This window comes from Toxotes jaculatrix, chromosome 10, assembly GCF_017976425.1.
Source record: "Toxotes jaculatrix isolate fToxJac2 chromosome 10, fToxJac2.pri, whole genome shotgun sequence".
In the NCBI taxonomy this organism is placed as follows: Eukaryota; Metazoa; Chordata; class Actinopteri; family Toxotidae; genus Toxotes; species Toxotes jaculatrix.
Window position 1 is genome coordinate 27,972,568 of NC_054403.1, and position 18,417 is coordinate 27,990,984.

The following is an 18,417-nucleotide window of genomic DNA, read 5'->3' on the forward strand; positions in this document are numbered from 1 at the left end:
AACCATCTTCAGCTCTGGAGTTACCTGCCCGACAAACTGTTGTTTATATCAGAACATTTCTCTTAGTGTATTTATATTACCTGTATTTACCTTAGACGTTTGTGTTCTTCTCCATCATCAGTCTCATCAGGACGTCTCCTGGTCTCAGATTCATCCTGCAGCATCACAGAGTCATAAAGAACCATCTTAATAGACCAGAAGGACAAGGAGTCCTGGTGCAGATGGACCCCGCAGAGACCTGATCTCAGCATCGTGGACTCAGTCTGGGATCACAAGAAGAGACAGAGACACTGAGACAGAATAAATCCACATAAGAACTCAGACAGGTTCTCCAAGAAGCTGGAACAACCTGAGAGCCTGAGCGTTGATGTACCGAGGAGAACTGGAGCTGGTTTTAAGACGGTGGGGGGTCACTGCAGATCCTGATCTGATTTAGGTTTTTTTCTCTTCACTGCTTTTTGGATAAAAACTGTTGAAATCTTTATGAAGGGCCTAAACCTTTTACAGTGTATATTCATTTCGCCATGTACACAGATTATCTTCAGCAAGGAGGTTTGTCAGGATGAATCCAAAAACCAACATACACTGATAATCTGTTGTATCTCATCACAGTGACCCCAACATTTATAAATGTTAAATAAAAAAGACATTTTACTCCCGATCATCAGTTTTAGTTGCAGTTTTTTATTTAGTGAAGCCAAAAACAAAAAAAGGGAAATATCTGGGAGTGTACCTAAGGCACGCTGAAAACACGCAGCTGGACTCGACTCCAACCAAGAAAAGATAAAATACGTTTTTACAGGTAAGAAGCTGAGAAAATTCAAAACTATACAACACAAAAAAAAAACCTCTCTTATACAAACTCCTGGTAAACTACTGTTCAAAGTGCTAGTGCATAAGGAGACAGAGCTGTCAAAGCACTGACAGATGGGTCTTTTTTTTTTTGGCAATTACGAACATCACATCCCGTTAATTCCATAAATCGTCTCGTTCACAAAAAAAAGACTAAACTGACAAAATGGCAAGATTTTTCACATCTTTAAAAAGAAACAACATATGTCAAGATGTCAAAGGCAGGAAGTCTACAGTGATTATTGTTCTCTGGTTGTTTGTCAGGTAGCTGACGAAAATCTTAAAATATGCTTTAAACATGAGACCAAACAGGTAAACAGGTAAACAAAGCTGTGAATGAGTAACAGGACTGAAGTCTCCGTCACACCGTGAAGCTTCTGACAAAATTCCATTCACTGTGATGAAGGTGCCACATGAAGAAGTAACATGATAAAAACCATTGTGACAGAGCAGAGTGTGGGAATCGAGAACCGAGACGCTGTTCTGTTATTAAACTCACAGAACAGACGCAGTCAGTCAGTAAACCTCTGGCCTCTGATGTTCACGTCCACACCAGACAACTTCAGATGGTTGTAAAGGTCAGTTACCCAAAGGCTAAAAATACTGTGGACTGACAATATAACACTGCGTCCATTAAATAGGAGTGGATCTCAGCTGATGTGAGGGACCTGCGGTTGTTGGGCCTTTCAGGCACTTCTATCGTGTAAAACGTGAAAATCAGAGCTCTCAGGGAAACTGGTTCCTGAGTTCATGATTCAGGTGTTGACGCATGTCGTGTTCGCATATTTAACTTTAAAGAGAAATACATTTAAAGGTCAGTCACAAAGAGCTGAGAGGGTAATAACGTTCAAACAACTCGTCCAACTCACTGAAACACACTGTAAACACAAAGAAACTGTTCTTTAGATTTTGACTTGAACACTTCCATGTGTACAAGCTGGAAACCAGTAATCATGCTAACTCCAGTATGACATGAGCACAGCATTAACCTTCACTGGCAGAAAGCAAGCTAGCTCGGGGAGCTATTTTGACTCGCTAAGGTGTTAGCAGCTAGCTCACCAGCTACCACCACAAACAGCCTCCATGTCGTCAGACCACATGTTTAGCTAGTTTAGTGAGTCACTTTCTGGTATGACCGTGCACTACAAGTCAACAACTACACCAGCAACCGCACAATCTGTCTGACCGGGTGAAAAACTCGTGGAGCTGAACACTGGACTCTGAGCTCTGACAGCTAATGTCCAAACCTTAACATCAGCATGTCAACACACATTTTACAAACAGATGGACGTTGACATGTCGACACTCATCATATTTGGATTTAAACACGATCACAGTTTGCATGAAACACGCAGTTACATGTAAACAGGTTATTTAACATGTTAAAATTCTAATGTTAGCATGTTAGCTAGCATGCGCTAGGGGAGCAAATATGAAGTCTGTCATCAGTTGTAGAAGTATGTCCTGAAGTATTGAGAGCTAAAACCTGAAAACCGACATTAATGATCCAAATCCACAGTTACTGACACTGGCACCGTTTAAGCCAAGATGTTAGCAACGTTACCAAAGACACGATGATTCACTCTTTTAGCTAGTTGTCATTTTTTACTGAATAAAATGGAACATCAACGATTTGTTGAGGAAATGTTTTGATTCTGTGGCTCATCAAACACTCAGGGCTCATTACAGCTGCTTTTTACTCCTGAAGACTGTAGATTTACATTAGACACAGACTGAAACGATGCAATGAACAGAGCAGGACGTTAGAGGGACTCAACTGGATCTAACATCCAGAGATGTTTGGGAAGAAGCTGTGAAGGCACATGAGTAGAAACAGTAAAACCAAGGACGTAAACACAGACAGACTTAATGTTTGGCTTCGGGTTTGAACAAGACTAGAAAATCACAGTATAAGTGGGTCTGAATCTGCTGAACCTGCATCACAGACAAGCTTTGTTTGGTTTATTGATAAGTTCGTGAATCCAGGATTTAGATACCTAAACTTTCCAGCAGGACGTCTAGGTGTGTAGAGCGAGACAAACCTCTAGGTCCTCGTTTGCAATCAGAGGGAAACCTGCTTCTGTAAAATCAGAGGTCATGATTTCTTGTGAATATCTCTAAGACACTCACTGACTCCTTATTGTTTTGCCAACTCCAACCTCCAATAGACACTTACACACTCAAGTAACAGACTCTGGGGGGACCTGTAAAACCTTCAGGGGGTCTCCTGCTCTCTGGTACCCTCTAACATAAAGTACAGCAGATCTGGAAGAAGCCTTAGAGATTACTGTCTGACTGGCTTGGTTTGAACTCAGAAGCTCCAGCTCGACATCATTGTGTCTTACACCCCACTATGGTCTCAGGCACATTGGCAGACGGGTAGATCGTAGAGCTGTACGGCACTAAGCCCCCGTCACACCAGCATTATTATAAACAGAAAACATTTCAAACAAAAAAACATAAAAACAACAAACTGCAATAAGTAGTGGATTTGTTCGTGAAGCAGGTCTGTGCTGAGTTTTTATGAAGAGTTCAACTTCTGTGAACTTCACAGTGCTAACTAACGAGCGCTGAGGGAACAGAGGACCAGAGAGTCCAATCAGAGGAAGCTATCGCATTAGCTGTGTCACACCCCCTGGTTTTAATTAACCCTGCTCTGGTACAGTTTAACCTGCACCACAAAACAGACGCAGCACGATCTGACATCGCTCATCAGACAGGAGGGAACAGTGCGTCTCTGTCATTGCATTAGCTTACTGTCCATGACGAAAGTTTGTGGAGCGACCGAGCGCTGAAGGTGCTGCCACGCTGATCTGTCAATCTCAGTTTTTAAAAAAATGCTTAAACAAAACAAAACTTTTTTTCCTTTTGGTTGAACTGAAGAATTCAGCTCCCAAACATTTCAGCCATCAACAAACCAGAAGAATCAGTGAGCTGAGGCTCCTCTGGAAGAGAATTAAAAACCAAACGTAGACGAACAGACAGCAGATCAGTGGAGCTGCACCTTCACCCAGGACGACCCGAGGTCCAAACTGTTGTCCGGCTCAATACAGTGTGTAACACAGGATCCAGCTTTGACTCCATGTATGTGCTGCTGTTGTTACACCTCAGTGGCTGTTGTGGGTCTGTGGGTCCAGGATCAGTTTCAGTGCTAAACCCGCTCAACTGCACAGCAGCAGAAGAACCGTGGAGATGCAGTTAAACAGAACTATTAAAACTGGTTTTTGAATCAGCGTTGATTGTAGACAGGATGCAGCTTTCGAGCCTTTAAACCTGGACCCTTTAAACCTGGTTGTTAGGACATGTGGACCTCACCCAGTCTGAGTGAGTAAACCAGGCCTACTCCATGTTACTGTGAGAATTATTATGGGCACGTGTACAGTTCTATCTACATGGAGGACACACGGGATCCACGTCCAGGTGTAATCAGAGTCATCTCGGTGCAATCTCCTGCACCATGGTGGGCAGGTGGATGGTCGGACACGAGTCTCTGTGTCGCAGTTTGAACATCAGCTGCTCCTTTTCCTGAGAAAGCTTCTGGTTTACCGCTGCCTGCCTCTCCAGCGCCACCTTCATGTCCTGCTGCTCCTTTGATAACTGCCTGTGAAACAGAAACAAAGAGGGAGGGATCAAAGAAACGCATCAGCTGGACTGTGTTCAGAGAGTTCGAAGGTTTAAAAAAGAGAAACCGTTCTGAAAAACAAAGAAAACCCTGGATCATGTTTTCCAGCAGGCGTCCAGCAGGTGGCGCCACATTCATGCAAAATAAGCTGCTGCTGGTCAATGACAGACGACAGAGGCTCCATTCACTCTCTCTGTTGTGTCTGACTGTACTTTCTGAAATCACATACTGAATGAGAGTCTGGCAGTTGTCGATCCGGACTCTCAGATCCTCGTTCTGCTGCAGGACGTGGACGATCTGGTCCTCCAAAGACAAATTCTTCTCCAACTGAGAAAGGGACAAAAAAAAAAAAAAAAAGACATAATGAGGAACATGTACAGAAGAGGAAGCAGAAGAAATCCTGGAAAAGAAATTACTCAGTAAATTCTGAGAAAACTCGTGAATAAATAAACAAACTCATGTTTCATAATAACAAGAACAAAACTGCCCCAGTAAAAGTTTGTGTATTTGAGTGGACGTACCAGAGCATCCATCTGCTGCAGCTTCCTGCTCTGCTCCTGCACGCGCTCACTCTTCATCTCAATGACAAACAGCAGAGACTCCTGCTCCGACTCCCAGAATGCACCTGGGCTGCCGTGAGCCTGGAGGACGGAGTAACAAAGATTTTCACTGAAGCACACAGGTTGAATTACACGTGACGAGCAGATGAAGTAAAGCACACCTTTATATTTCTCTGCAGGTCTTTCTTGAACGTGGACTCCTGGACTCTCCTCTTCAGCTGGTTGTAAACCTGCAGCTCCCGTGTCAGCTCCTCCACCTCCCCCTTCAGTTACAGCAGGAAATACAAATACAAAGCGTCTGTGTAGGAAACGTCCTCAGGTCTGAACTGATGCTGATGTGTGGAACTGGTCTGATGTGAGTTGCTGCTAATGAATGACCAGCAGGTGAGACACAAACTCTGGACTCTGTCCTTCCTGTCTTACCTTGAGGACGTCCTCAGCAGCATGAAACTCTTCTGTCAGTTGACTTTTCTCTTGTTCGTGTCTTTTCTGCAGCTCTGCAGGAAAACGAGTCAAACTCAGATCAGATCAGTGATGATTTCGCTGTGTGATCGTTTCAGAGCTGCAGTCTGTGCTGTTGCTAAAATCTGGTCCATAGATTTAGAATCAGTTTGTCAGACTCAGCTCTGCAACGGTCAAGACCTGATTCAGCTCCCTTCGCTCTGAGCTCTGCTATAATTAGCACGTTAGCTCTGACACACTGAGGCGTGAGGTCACTTCACATGTTCATAGATTTTTAAAACTCTTCGTTCCTCTGTTGATCTCTCACCTTCCACATGTCGCTCATGTTCCTCAGTCACAGTTTGACTTTTCTGTTCATGCAGGACGTTTAAATCAGCTGTCGTCTCTGTTTTCACCTGAAAGTCACAGCAAAATAATAATAATAATAATAATAATAATAATAATAATAATAATAATAATAATAATAATGATCACATTGTATTCAGCATCAGGTCAGACTTCCTCCGTCTCCAGGAGGGAGACAGTGAAAAGACAGTGACAATGTTAAAGCCAATCCCAGAATCACTGCAAAGGCTCGTTTAGCAGAGCTGAGCTCAGTTGGTGTGAACGTATCAGGGCAGACGCTCCAGTGGACACTACATCAAGGTGTCCTCCATGGAGACCAAGAAAGACTCCTCCCCTTCAGCTCATGTGAAAGTGCACGTGGCCTCTGCAAAGGCTCACACAGGTAAAGATGAAAGAACTCAGTAAACATCAAGCAGTCAGCTGAGAGTCTGGACCTGGGGGAGCGTTGGACTCAACAGGAGCCGAACACTGACACCAGGTCGCAGCGAGGACACGATCAGAAGCAGACTGAGGTGGTCACGTGACCCGGATCGGCTGCACAGCAGCTGTCTGGGTCCGACCCGTCTGCCAGAGACTCGGTCTATGAATAACTCCTCCGGCCGAGTTTCTGATCCTGAAGCAGAACTTCACTGCGCCTGCCAGTGAAACTACGTTCATGTGTGATCCATCAAACTCTGACACCGCGATCATCACCGTGTGCTGCCTCCACTCCACGTCTCAGCCCGGGTCTCAGTCTGTCCTCCAGATGCTGAGGTCCAGCACTGATGTGACACACTCGTTATGTTTCTCTGGTCAAACGACTGAATGAGAAAATGTTTAACCAGCAGTGAAAAGACCGGTGAGCCGAGGAGCAGCTCAGGCGTCTGACGTGTGCTGGACACCCCACGCTGCTCTCACCTTATCGAGGATGCTCAGGACGAGGGCGCACACCTCCTCATCGGCGTGGTCTTTCAGAAGCTCCGCCCTCTCTGGGTTCCCATTGGCTGAGAGCACTTCCTTTAAAGTCCTCAGCTGCCACTCGAACCGCTCCAGCTGCTTCTCCAGACAGACGTCCTGCTCACCTGACAGGCGTTTACCTGTGAACAGAGCGACCAACGGAGACACACGTGAGACAGAGCAGAGACAGAGACAGAGCAGAGACAGAGCAGAGGGGACGGACAGAAAAACAGGTCCAGTTAAATCAGCACAGACAGGAAACAGGTAAAAATCTGTTGGTGCCAAAGAGTTAACAAAGAACTGCACGAAGATATGAGGTCATCGTCACGGAAACCTGAAACACACACACACACACACACACACACACACACACACACACACACACACTGTTCAGGAAGCCTTTCTGACTAATTTAATTTCCGCCTGTGAATGACATCATTGACATGTAGTCACACAAACACACACACACACACACTTCATTCAGTTTCAGTGACGTCCTCAGTCTGATGATGATGATGATGATGATGATGAAGGCGGCGTCTGCAGCTGATAATCATTAACACTGATTAACAGACGTGAATGTGATCAGGATTTACTGAGAGAACCTGCAGCGGCTCGGTGGCCCAGCGGCTCGGTGGCCCAGCGGTCTGTTTCTCTGCAGGCTCCTGCTGGTTCTGTACAGAAGCTCGGCTCAGCTTCAGGAGGCAGGTTTGAACTTGTGTGAAGACGAATTGATTTTAAACAAAGACCAGATTTAGTTTTATTCATTCGCTCTTTGAAGGATGAGACACGGAGATCAGGTCTGTGGGAGCGAGGGGAGTCGGAGGGGGAGGAGACACGGTGACTGATGTTTTACAGGTCACATGACAAACGGTGTTTCAGTTATTATCAAAAACAAAAAGTCAGTGTGGAAAGTTTGCTCTGATACTGTAAAACGTTCAGCAGCGCCTGTTTGGCCCTCGGCCCTCTGGGGTCAACGCTGAGGTCGACTGACGGATCAGTCCCCTCACACAGGGACAGTGATTCAGAGATGGCGGCGGCGTGTTCACACCGTGCTGCTGTAAACGAGCAGCTTCTGTCCCCGTGTTCAAACAGCAGCTCATAAACAGGAGGAAGTGAGCGTACGGCGAAGGTCAGCGGGCCGCCGGGCGGCGTGAGTCAGACCCTCAGAGCTCGTGATGCTTCCTGTCCTCCCTGCTCAGAAACTGCTGAAGCTCATGAACATCTGACCTCAGAGCTGCAGCCAGAAATTCATTCAATCACTTTATCATATTTTCCACGTCAGCTGTTCCAGAACTTTCTGGACTGTGTCTCTGACCTGCAGCTGTTTTCATGCAGTTACTGCACAGCTCAGCCAAACCATCATCGTGTGTGCAGCACGAAAGGTGCTGATAGATCAGATCGATCGATCAATCAATCAATCAATCAATCAGTCAGTCAATCAGTCAATCAATCACCTGGATCTCTGCTGCTAACGATCGTGATGAGTGATGAAGACCTGATTTTCTCCTGAGCATCTTCACATGTTGTGATTTGTGTGAACATTAGAGACAAAGTCAAACCGTGTGTGTGTGTGTGTGTGTGTGTGTGTGTGTGTGTGTGTGTGAGAGAGACGTTAAAACACTTACACAACCCTGTGTTTCAAAATAAGAGCAGTTTAAAGAACGATGTTAATGTGTCAGCTGCAGCACTGTGGCCGTTTCACACAGCGTCTCCACGCTGCTTCGTTAGTTTGGTCAAAGAGAGAAAATTCAAACCATCTGTGAGCAGATGAACATTCACGTCTCAGACGCGACATCAGGCTGAAACGTGGTTCAGAGAACAAGATAAGAAAACAGGAAGTGAGAAGGTGAAAGGGTGAGAACCGTCAGAGGAGGAAACAGATGAACATGAACCACTCACCTCCGTCATCACGGCGGCTCTTGTCTTTCTGTGTCTTCTCTCCCTTCTTGCCTTTGCTTTTCTTCTGAAATCGACAGGAAGAGAAGAAGAAGAAGGAAGTAAAAGTTTTAGTGACGATCAACAAACAAAGAAGCAGCTGATGTGAGTCTGAGACAAAGAGCTGGAAACGTGTGACGATTTAAACTCTAAGATCCTGATCCTGATCCTGGTCCTGATCCTGGTCCTGATCCTGGTCCTGATCCTGGTCCTGATCCTGGTCCTGATCCTGATCCTGGTCCTGATCCTGGTCCTGATCTTGGTCCTGGTCCTGGTCCTGATCCTGGTCCTGGTCCTGGTCCTGGTCCTGATCCTGGTCCTGATCCTGGTCCTGGTCCTGATCCTGGTCTCTGCCTCAAACATCTGATCATGTGAAGCACAGAAACAGCTCTGCTGTGCTGGAACAACGTTTAAAAAAGTTCAGTTCAAAAACTGAATGAGAGTCTTTCTAATTATTTATAACAGGAGGTGAATTATTTCTCTCCATCAGCTTCACGGTCTCAGTGAAAGTTCAGCAGAGGACGAATGAGTCAGTTTCCTCCGGAGGAAAAACACGATAACGCTGAGAAAACATCTCGCTCTCAGAGTCAGATTCGTCTGAGCTCACAGCTTCAGACCGAGAGCGATGACAGGCGTGGTTCTGTTGGACCCGCTGAGGCCCCTCAGCAGCCGAGTCCTGGTTCAGGTCTGGGTTTAAACTGGAGCAGTGAGTTATGAAATGTGGGTCTGACTCTGAGCTGCCAGCTTCTCTCTCATTAGTCTCCACATGACTGACGCTGGAACTTTCCCTCTTCTGTCCCCGAGTTACATAACATCAGCTGCCGCTCGGACTCTGACTCAGGACGACAGGGACACCGGGACGACGGGACACCGGGACGACGGGACACCAGGACGACGGGACACCGGTCTGCTCAGGCTGCTGGTCACAGTCGTACCTGCACTCTGATCACCCACCTGTGTGACATGATTACAGGTTTCATCTCACTGTTGTTTTACTTAGTGAGTTCAGTTTACTGTGAGTGTCTGATCACTGTGAAGCTCCTCATCAGCTGGATCGTGTCGACGCTGCCATGGCAACGAGCAGGAAGTGACAGACAGCGATGCGCCGTGGGTCTGAGCTGAGCTGAGGTCACTGATCGCATCACTGATCAATACACCAGCTGATCAGCTGCTGATCCCCGCAGAACATTTTACAGCGGGAAAATAAAATCAATCATTCACACGAGAATCAATCGACTGGAGAATTTATTTTATACACACACACACACACACACACACACACACACACAAGCTTAGGCTCATATCCAAACACACACACGCGTTGCACAAACAGCGGAGCTGCAGGATCACACTCCACGCCACGTTGTATGTGCACAAAGACGAAACACACTGAGGCGCTTAGTGTGTTGCCTCACACCCTCTCATTGCACAAGAAGTGAAGCCAAACAATCACACCCTAAAACACTGCTACACACACACACACACACACACACACACACACACACACTGTATAAACACTTCTAAACTCTGCTCTGCAAACTGGACACTGACTTTATTTAAACTCGGAGCTGAAACAATAAATCTCTCTGGTTTCAACACGTCTCTGGGTTCAGGAGGAGACGTGGAGCTCGGCGTCGAGCCGTCGTGTGTTTCACAGTGTTAGGAGGAGGAGGAGGAGGAGGAGAAGCATATGTTCCTTCGGGCGTTGAAGGGGCCCTGAGTTTAAAAAGGCAGTAAATCACAGCAGAGGCTCGTCTCCTCTGTTTGTGCAGAACTTCACCTTCAAGAAAAACCTGACTGCTCCAAACTGTTGGTCTCACTTCACCGTCACGAAATAAAACACGAAGGAGGGAGTCGTTGATTTGTTTCATCAGAACCTCACACTCACACAGCAGAGAACCAAACGCTGCTGAAACTGAACTGAACTGAAACATGGCGTCTCCAACGTTCACCGGAGCGACGCACGTTTCGGCTTCAACACGACTGAAGCTGGTTAAATGATATTTAAATCTCCGTATTATTGAATGACTTTATCCTCGGGCAGCGTGTGGACCTGATCAGGAGCTTCATACACACCACCAGCTTACAGAGACCCACAGAGACACCCGCCTCCGGCCCCTCCCCCACGCTCGGCCCTGAACAGGGATGTGATATCAGGCTGTGGTCTGTGGTCCACACAGGATGATGACACATCACTAGATGTGATGACTTCTCCGTTTTAAAACACAGAGCTTCAGTGTTTGTCAACCAGCACATTCTCACGCTTTCAGCTGAACAAAGGTGACCTCTGACCTCTGAGTCCTTCCCCCGAAACAGGAAACATCCTGTAACTCAGCCCCATAGTCTCCATCTGACGAGAGCGCCAGGCGACAGCGAGCAAACATACGGTATCGTATTCGTCCTGTGTGTGTTTTTGTCCTGTATCTGTGTCCATCCAGTCAGACTGTCCCACGAACAGCAGCTGAATCAGCTGTGATCAGCTCCTGTCTGCAGTGAACCATGGATGAACAGACGACTCTCACCGGATCACTGTGACACTGAAGGAAACTTAAAAACAGCAGAATTCTCAATGAAGTTCTGCAGAATCCTCGGCTCTAATTTCTAAGCAGATTTCGGGAGGTTTATTGTTCACACCCTCAGAGAGAGTCTGTGTGTTCAGGTTCTGATGCAGCTGAACAGAGGTCAGAGGTCAAAGCTGAATTTCGGGAACAGAATCTGAGCTGCAGCTGTTTTCGGTCTGTTGTCCCGAGTGTTGGACCACGTTAGTGACAAACATGTTCCTGTAATCACTGTTTTCCTCCTCTGAGAAACCACACGGCAACAAAGTGAAGCGGTGTGTGTGAGACGCTGCAGACATACACACACATTTTCGTTTGTTTCTTCACCTCGTTTTCATTCCATCCTGCTTCATCTCTGAGGGAGGACAAACACTCCTCTGTCTCTGTCTCCTCACGAGCTGGACTCTCGGCTCCATGATGAAATGTTGCCTGAGTGTTTAAAACATTCCCTGGAGCTCGTCTGGAAGGGATGAGGTTTAACGTCGTCTCTGTGTGCGAGGTTAAACTCACACACAGAGACGAAGAGCAGCTCCAACTCTTTTTATTTCTCTCCGACGCGTCAAATGTCTCAGGTTTTAGACAGAAGTCCAACAGTGAAAGACGAGGAGACGAATCAGGGTCGCGTCATTCACTGATCTCTGTGGGAAAAACATGAGGAGCAACGTCCACCCCGTCCACCCTGTCCACATATCAGAGACAAACTGACGGTGACCACGTTACAAACAGCAGCAACTGCTGAGCCTTAATATCCAGGCCGAGCCTCAGTCTGTTAAAGCGCCACGAAAATAATCAATTACTCACAGTAATAATCGACCGATTAATCGATAGTGAAAATAACAGCTGCAGCCTTATAACGCTACACTGGACCGTTTGGTTTTTAGAGAGCGGGACATACAGTGTAAAAATAAACCTGTGAGTTCACACACACTGATCCTGATACTGATCCTGATCCTGATACTGATCAGGACCATGTGACTGCAGCACCACAAACACTTCATGCAAAGACGTACGTCAAACTTTTAAAAGCAGCGAAGCAGTGAAGAGGAACTTTACAAACTGTCTGCGTGTAACAACGGAACAAAACCAACAAAGAAGAAAACGTGCTGCTGTCGTAAACGTGAGGTTTGGATCGTTAAGTCCAGGATCTGCACTGGATCTTTGCACAGTCTGTTCCTCAGCTGCAGTTTTACAGCAGCAACGCTCTCAGTCATTACTGAGAACCAGCAGCACTGAGTCATGATGGGAAATATGTTTTTATGGGACTTTAAACGACTGAACGGCCTCGTGTGTTTGTGCTCATGAAACAAAGAGCGTCGCTGAGCTTAAAGAGGCCGAAGCTCAGACTCTACTGCATCGACTGATGTTTAAAACAAACCACATCACACCGAGCAGCTGCAGGACACAGAGACACGGGGACACACACCAGCCTCTGTGGACTGAAGCTGTTTGTATTGTTGGACAGTTTTTGTGTAGACGGCTTGTCTGCTTCCCGAGGAGCAAATAAAGTTTCTTCAAATGAGTCAAGCTCTTGATTTGAACACGTAAAGTTTCAGCAGTGAAAAACTCTAAAACCTGAGGAGACGTCTCATTAGTGAAAACACTCGTTTGCTGCAGCTCTGAGCTGAAGGGCTGAATCTGCCTCTGCCTGCAGATCTCGTCTCGCCTGCAGTCTCTGATTCACACTCGTCCAGTTGTTGCAGTGAGCCGACAGATGGTCTGCCGCTCTGATGGACTCTCAGAGGTTACGCTGGAGTCCAGACTGAGTTTATGTCTGAGCTGTGGTGAGGTGTTAAAGCGCTGAGCCCACAGCCTGTTTAAAGGGTGAAAACCTCACAGGCTTCCAGCTAAAAAAGCCAAATAAATGAATGGAGTTCTGCTGGAGAAGAGTGTGTGGTTCTGTTCACACTGAACACAGAATTCATCCAAAGTTCTGCGAGTGTGTTTCCACTGTGAGGAACCAAAACTGATCGAACAGCAGCTGGAGTCGAACAGTTCTCACGAGCAGTCGGAGACTTTGGAGCTCAGCTCATCAAAAAGGCGACATCTCATTTACCACAGCGTGTTCTACACGTGTTCATTAGAGAACGAGTGGAACACGAGTACCTGGACTGTAAAGAAGAGTTTCTGGATGCGGCCTCATGTAGCTCAGAGGACTCTGATCCGGTGTGAGCTGCCTGCAGAGATCCTGAGGCACGAGGACTTCATGTGACCGTTTGTCTTCGTTTCCACAGCAACAGCAAAATACGACATGATGCCCTGAACCATGAGCCAGGCTGACTGAGAGAGTCCGGCTCCGGCTCGGCCTCAGGTCTCCACTCAACAACAACAACAGCAACAGCAACAGCAACAGCAACAGCAACAGCAACAGCCAGGACAGAACAGACCTCTGACAGACAAGACCACATCACAACATGACCTCCCACAGGGTCCCAACCCCCACGTTGAAAACCAGTGCTGAACCACTGCCCCCCCCCCCCCCCCCCCCCCCCCCCCCCCCCCCCCCCTTTTGCTGCGGCTGTGGTTTGGAAACTGCATTCATCTGTTGTGTAATTGGACTTTACTGTGCAGCTGCTGGATCATGAACTTTGGGCAGAGACGTCACGAACAGAGCGAGAGACCAGATCAGCTCCAGGACAGACTCCGGACCTCTGATCAGTCCAGGCCAGGTCCAACAACAGGAAGCCGGTTACTGCCGTTTGTTCCACTGTGTGAGACACTTCGTCTGATGAAGACCATTTGTGTCCACATCAGTGTTTCCAGGCGGTTTGAGCTTTGTCCACAGGGAGACACCTGAACAACACGGACACAGGTAACGCAACTGATGCTGCGTCGCATGTAGCAAAGACAGGAAAGACCCACAACACACACAGACTCTACCTGACCGACCAGGTGTAACGGCCGCCAACGTTTTTTGTTTTTATGTGTCTGAGAGAACGACGCCATCAGCGATCGATCGACCCCTCCCACACCTGTTCATCTGCTGAGAACGAGCACAGAGACGGAGACATTCTGTGGTCTTACGTTAGAAGACGTGGACACAGACCAGATAAAAGCTGCTCAGGAATCTTGTAAAACTAAGTTTGTGTCTTTGTCACAAACAAAGAGCTCAGCAGGTGAGTACAGCTGGGTACAGGTGAGTACAGGTGAGTACAGGTGAGTACAGCTGGGTACAGGTGAGTACAGGTGGGTACAGGTGAGTACAGGTGAGTGCAGCTGGGTACAGGTGAGTACAGCTGAGTACAGCTGAGTACAGCTGAGTACAGGTGCGTCACAGGTGCCACGTCGGGCTGAAGCAGGATTAAATCCACGGGTTCGTGTTGGTGCTGAGCTCATTGATCTCCTCCAGCAGCAGCTCACACTCTGAGCCTCTCTGACCGATCTGTTTCTATTCTGAGCTCATCAAAGATTTACTGGATTTCAGGTTATGCAACAGGCTGTAAACCGGCTCTGCGTCTGTTCTGGTTCTGTGAGGAAACGGTCTGAGGAGGCTCCCAGAGCCGGAGCAGAGAGAGGTCCTGAAACTCACGTCCTCTCAGCAGATCAACCTGATCTCAGACGCCGGGTTCTGTCCAAACGACAGTCGACAGTGGAGTCGGAACCAAAGAGACTTCAGTTCATCACCGTATTATTTTAAGGCGGAGTCTGATGAACACTGACAGCAGATTGGCTGAAATCTGAGACAACTCGTTACCTTTAATCAGCTTCTAACACTTTGTTTACAATCTGTGCAGAACATCAGCAGCAAAAAGGTTTAAACAGCGCTCACAGTCCGTTACCCATCAACCCCCGGTACCCATCAACCCCCGGTACCCATCAGCCCCCGGTACCCATCAGCCCACACACCCATCAGCCCACACACCCATCAGCCCACACACCCACTCAGGGATATTCCCATTTCTCAAAAACAGTACCTGAGTTGTCGCCGGTGAAACATTAATTAAAGCTCGAATTAAAAGTACACACGTTCCACACTGTTGAACGCGGCTCAGGTGAGTCAGGTGAGTCTCTTCAGGTAAAATGATCACATGACGTCAGCTCCAGGCCTCAGAGAGGAGGCCGGTGACCCGGCGACGCCTCGGCTGCTCCGTCACTTTCTATCAATAACTGCAGGAAGACAACAGCTGTGGAGCTTCAGATACACATACTACAAACCACTGCAACACACAGGAAGCTGCCGCACAGACACACAACTGTAGGATCCCGGTCTACACACCAACATGACTCACACACGTGACGGTTTCAAATAGACTCATGTTTCTTAACCACTGGTTTGTATGAAATGTCCCACAACTCTGACAAGTTCTTACAGGACAACACGACAAACAGTCACACAACATGATAAACACACAGCACACAGCCAATACAGGATGGTTTCAGAGACTGGGGACAGATTTCAGAGACAGGGGACAAGTTTCAGAGACAAGAGACAGGTTTCAGAGACTGGGGACAGATTTCAGAGACAGGGGACAAGTTTCAGAGACAAGAGACAGGTTTCAGAGACTGGGGACAGGTTTCAGAGATAGAGGAGACAGGTTTCAGAGACATCCTGTCAGACGCAGCATCGTGGGAAAACTGAAACACATTCAAACAGATGAGAAACAGATGTTCAGAGCAGAGACACGACGACCTGCGGGATTTCACCGCATTTTCTTTGGCGCCAGTTCGAGTTCGACACCTGTGAAACTGTCGGAGACTCAAACTGAGAACGAGCAGAAAAAGCGGCTCCGTTCTCCCGGAGCCCCCGCTCCGTTCGCCGGACTCAGTCCGCGAACGTCTGGCGGCCGCGCAGCAGCAGCCGCCGTCGGCCGCCTGCTAACGAAGCTCCCCCCGAAACAAAGTCAACTTCTGCTCTCGACTCCACCGTTTTCGACCCGGTTTCCTCTCACCTTACTGTGGCTGCAGCCCATTCCTCCTCCTCCTCCGAGCTCCGCTGTCGGTGTGAAGCCGCTCGGACTCTCCGCCCCTCTTCTTCTTCTTCTTCTTCTTCTTCTTTTTCTTCTTCCCTCTGTTGAAAACTTTCAAACACTCCAGAAAAAGTACCGTGAACGCACCACTGCAGCCGCCGGTCACAGGGGACGGGGCTTCTCTGTGCTGCGTTCAGGGACTCTTAGTTGGCTCGTCACTGTTTTCCTATAAAATCAGCCAATAAGTTCAAAGTCATATAAATATAAGACAAATAAAACAATCGCCGAAGCGTTGATGGGAATATAAAAACAGGAAAAACTAAATAAATAAAATACATTTAGAAAATTTGATGAGTTTAATAAATACAACGAAAAGGAATATTAAACAATGTTTTGGATTCTTATCTACTCAGGTAAACTTTACCTTGTGTACGGAACTGAACAGGATGGATGTCTGCAGAGAACAGTCCACACTTTGACTCTGACTTCATCATTTCTGTCCCATAAATGTCTCCAGAAACACCAGGAATCCATCAGAGGAAGGAAATCTTCATTTCATGGCAAAATCCTCACAACTGTGAAGCTGGATCCAGATCCTGGTTTATCCTGAAGAAAGGACTGCGGGGTCTTTGATCCAAGTCCGAGACAAACACCTAAACCTTACAAATAACCGAGTGAAAACAGACGCAGCAGAATATGATGTGTTCAGGTATCAATTCATTCTTCAACATTTAGAAATCACAGGCGCTGACATCTATCGCTGTATTTTCCCGCAGCACTTAAAGGCAGCAGCATGGCAAACTGTGACATGCGCAGTAGCAGGCCTATTGTCTGAGATTTGAACGTTACCGTAATGATGAGAGAAGCTGCTCTACAATCCGTCCTCGCGTTTGTTTAGTTTGTTTTCTGACGTTAAAAAGCGGGAAAATCCACAAACAGTTGATTTATCAGGAGAATCCGGATCAGTCCTGATGACAAACACGATCACTGACATCAGTGGAAACAGAATTCAGATTAAAACCGGTTTAAAGCTCAAACTGAACCAAATGCTTCGTGTGACTGTTCATCAGCTGCGCGCGTCCGGATGTAGAGACCCGCAAACAGACATTTAAAGTTATGAGGACAGAAGAGTAGGGACAAAATGTCCTCAGTCTCACTGTGCTGTTTTTATCCTCACAAAGATAGATGCACGCGCGCACACGCACGCACACACACACAGACACACACACGCACGGACGCACACTCATTACATGACTTTGTCTTAGTGGAAAAATGTGATGCATGTGCAACAACACAAACCAAAGGGAGAATGTAAAACAGAACAACACAGTATAACAACAATCACTCAGTGTGATGAACAGGACATAAAACTACAGCACGTGACATGACGTGAAAACCTGGCATACGACTCACGTGACTCATGAGGGAATAAATGAAAACTGTTGTTGTTGTTGCTGCTGCTGCAGGTAAATGTGTCTGTCAGCACCTGGGACCTGGACCACGGCGCGAGCTCAGATTAGTCTGCTTGTTTCGGGATTATGTGGCTCTCGCGGCTCAGCCTGGGTCTACGTCACGTTCAGGTGAAAGGTGTGAAAGGCGACATTGTGATGACTCAGTCTTTCCTGTGATCTGATTGGTCAGCGGCCGGGGCCGTTGACAGGTTTTTCAGCTGATCCTCTGCGGTTCACCTGCTCCGGAGCGGGGCGGGTTGCCATGGTGACCCACCTGGTTAAAGGTGAACCAGACTCCCGGACGTCCCTCAGGAACCTGCACCCGATCCGATCAGCAGCTGCTGAGCTCAGGTAGATCCGTCTCAGTGGATCAGCCAGTCAGAGACCGGAAGAGCTGCCACAGGATCTGCACGCTCAGTGTCCACTTTATTAGGAACATCTACAGAATCTAATGCAGCCCGACCAGTTGCTCCAACACAGAGTTTAAGCCTTTGTTTTACACTGAGCATTCATTCATTCATTGGTCATGAATGATGTCGCTCGTGTGTGGTTTAGGTTTTCTGTGTTTTTACCGTCGTGAGTTTTTCATCACACCCGTGAATCTCCGCGGGCCTCAGGGATCCGGGTGGAGCGGCCTCCTGTGATTGGCCGGGGCCGGCCAGGTGCCGGAGCTGCTGCGACGCTCGGACTGTGACGGAGACTGAAGCAGCTGCTGTCGGACGGAAACTTCTTCTGACGCTGGAAACAACAACTGCTGCTGTCAGAGCCGAGAGGACGCTAAAAATACAC

The 18,417-nt window shown here is 47.5% G+C and overlaps 1 protein-coding gene across 1 annotated transcript; it reads right to left on the reverse strand.

Moving 5' to 3' along the window:
- Window positions 1–670: 670 nt before the first annotated feature.
- On the reverse strand, window positions 671–18,175 carry ccdc69 (coiled-coil domain containing 69). Its single transcript, XM_041048324.1, has 11 exons — window positions 17,591–18,175; window positions 16,602–16,830; window positions 16,160–16,403; window positions 8,680–8,743; window positions 6,739–6,917; window positions 5,804–5,891; window positions 5,458–5,531; window positions 5,196–5,297; window positions 4,996–5,115; window positions 4,704–4,801; window positions 671–4,453 (listed from the first exon to the last, which is right to left on the reverse strand). The coding sequence occupies exons 3-11, from the start codon at window positions 16,178–16,180 to the stop codon at window positions 4,285–4,287; spliced, it is 915 nt and encodes a 304-aa protein (XP_040904258.1). The 5' UTR covers window positions 16,181–16,403; window positions 16,602–16,830; window positions 17,591–18,175; the 3' UTR covers window positions 671–4,284.
- Between the last annotated feature and the right edge of the window lie 242 nt (window positions 18,176–18,417).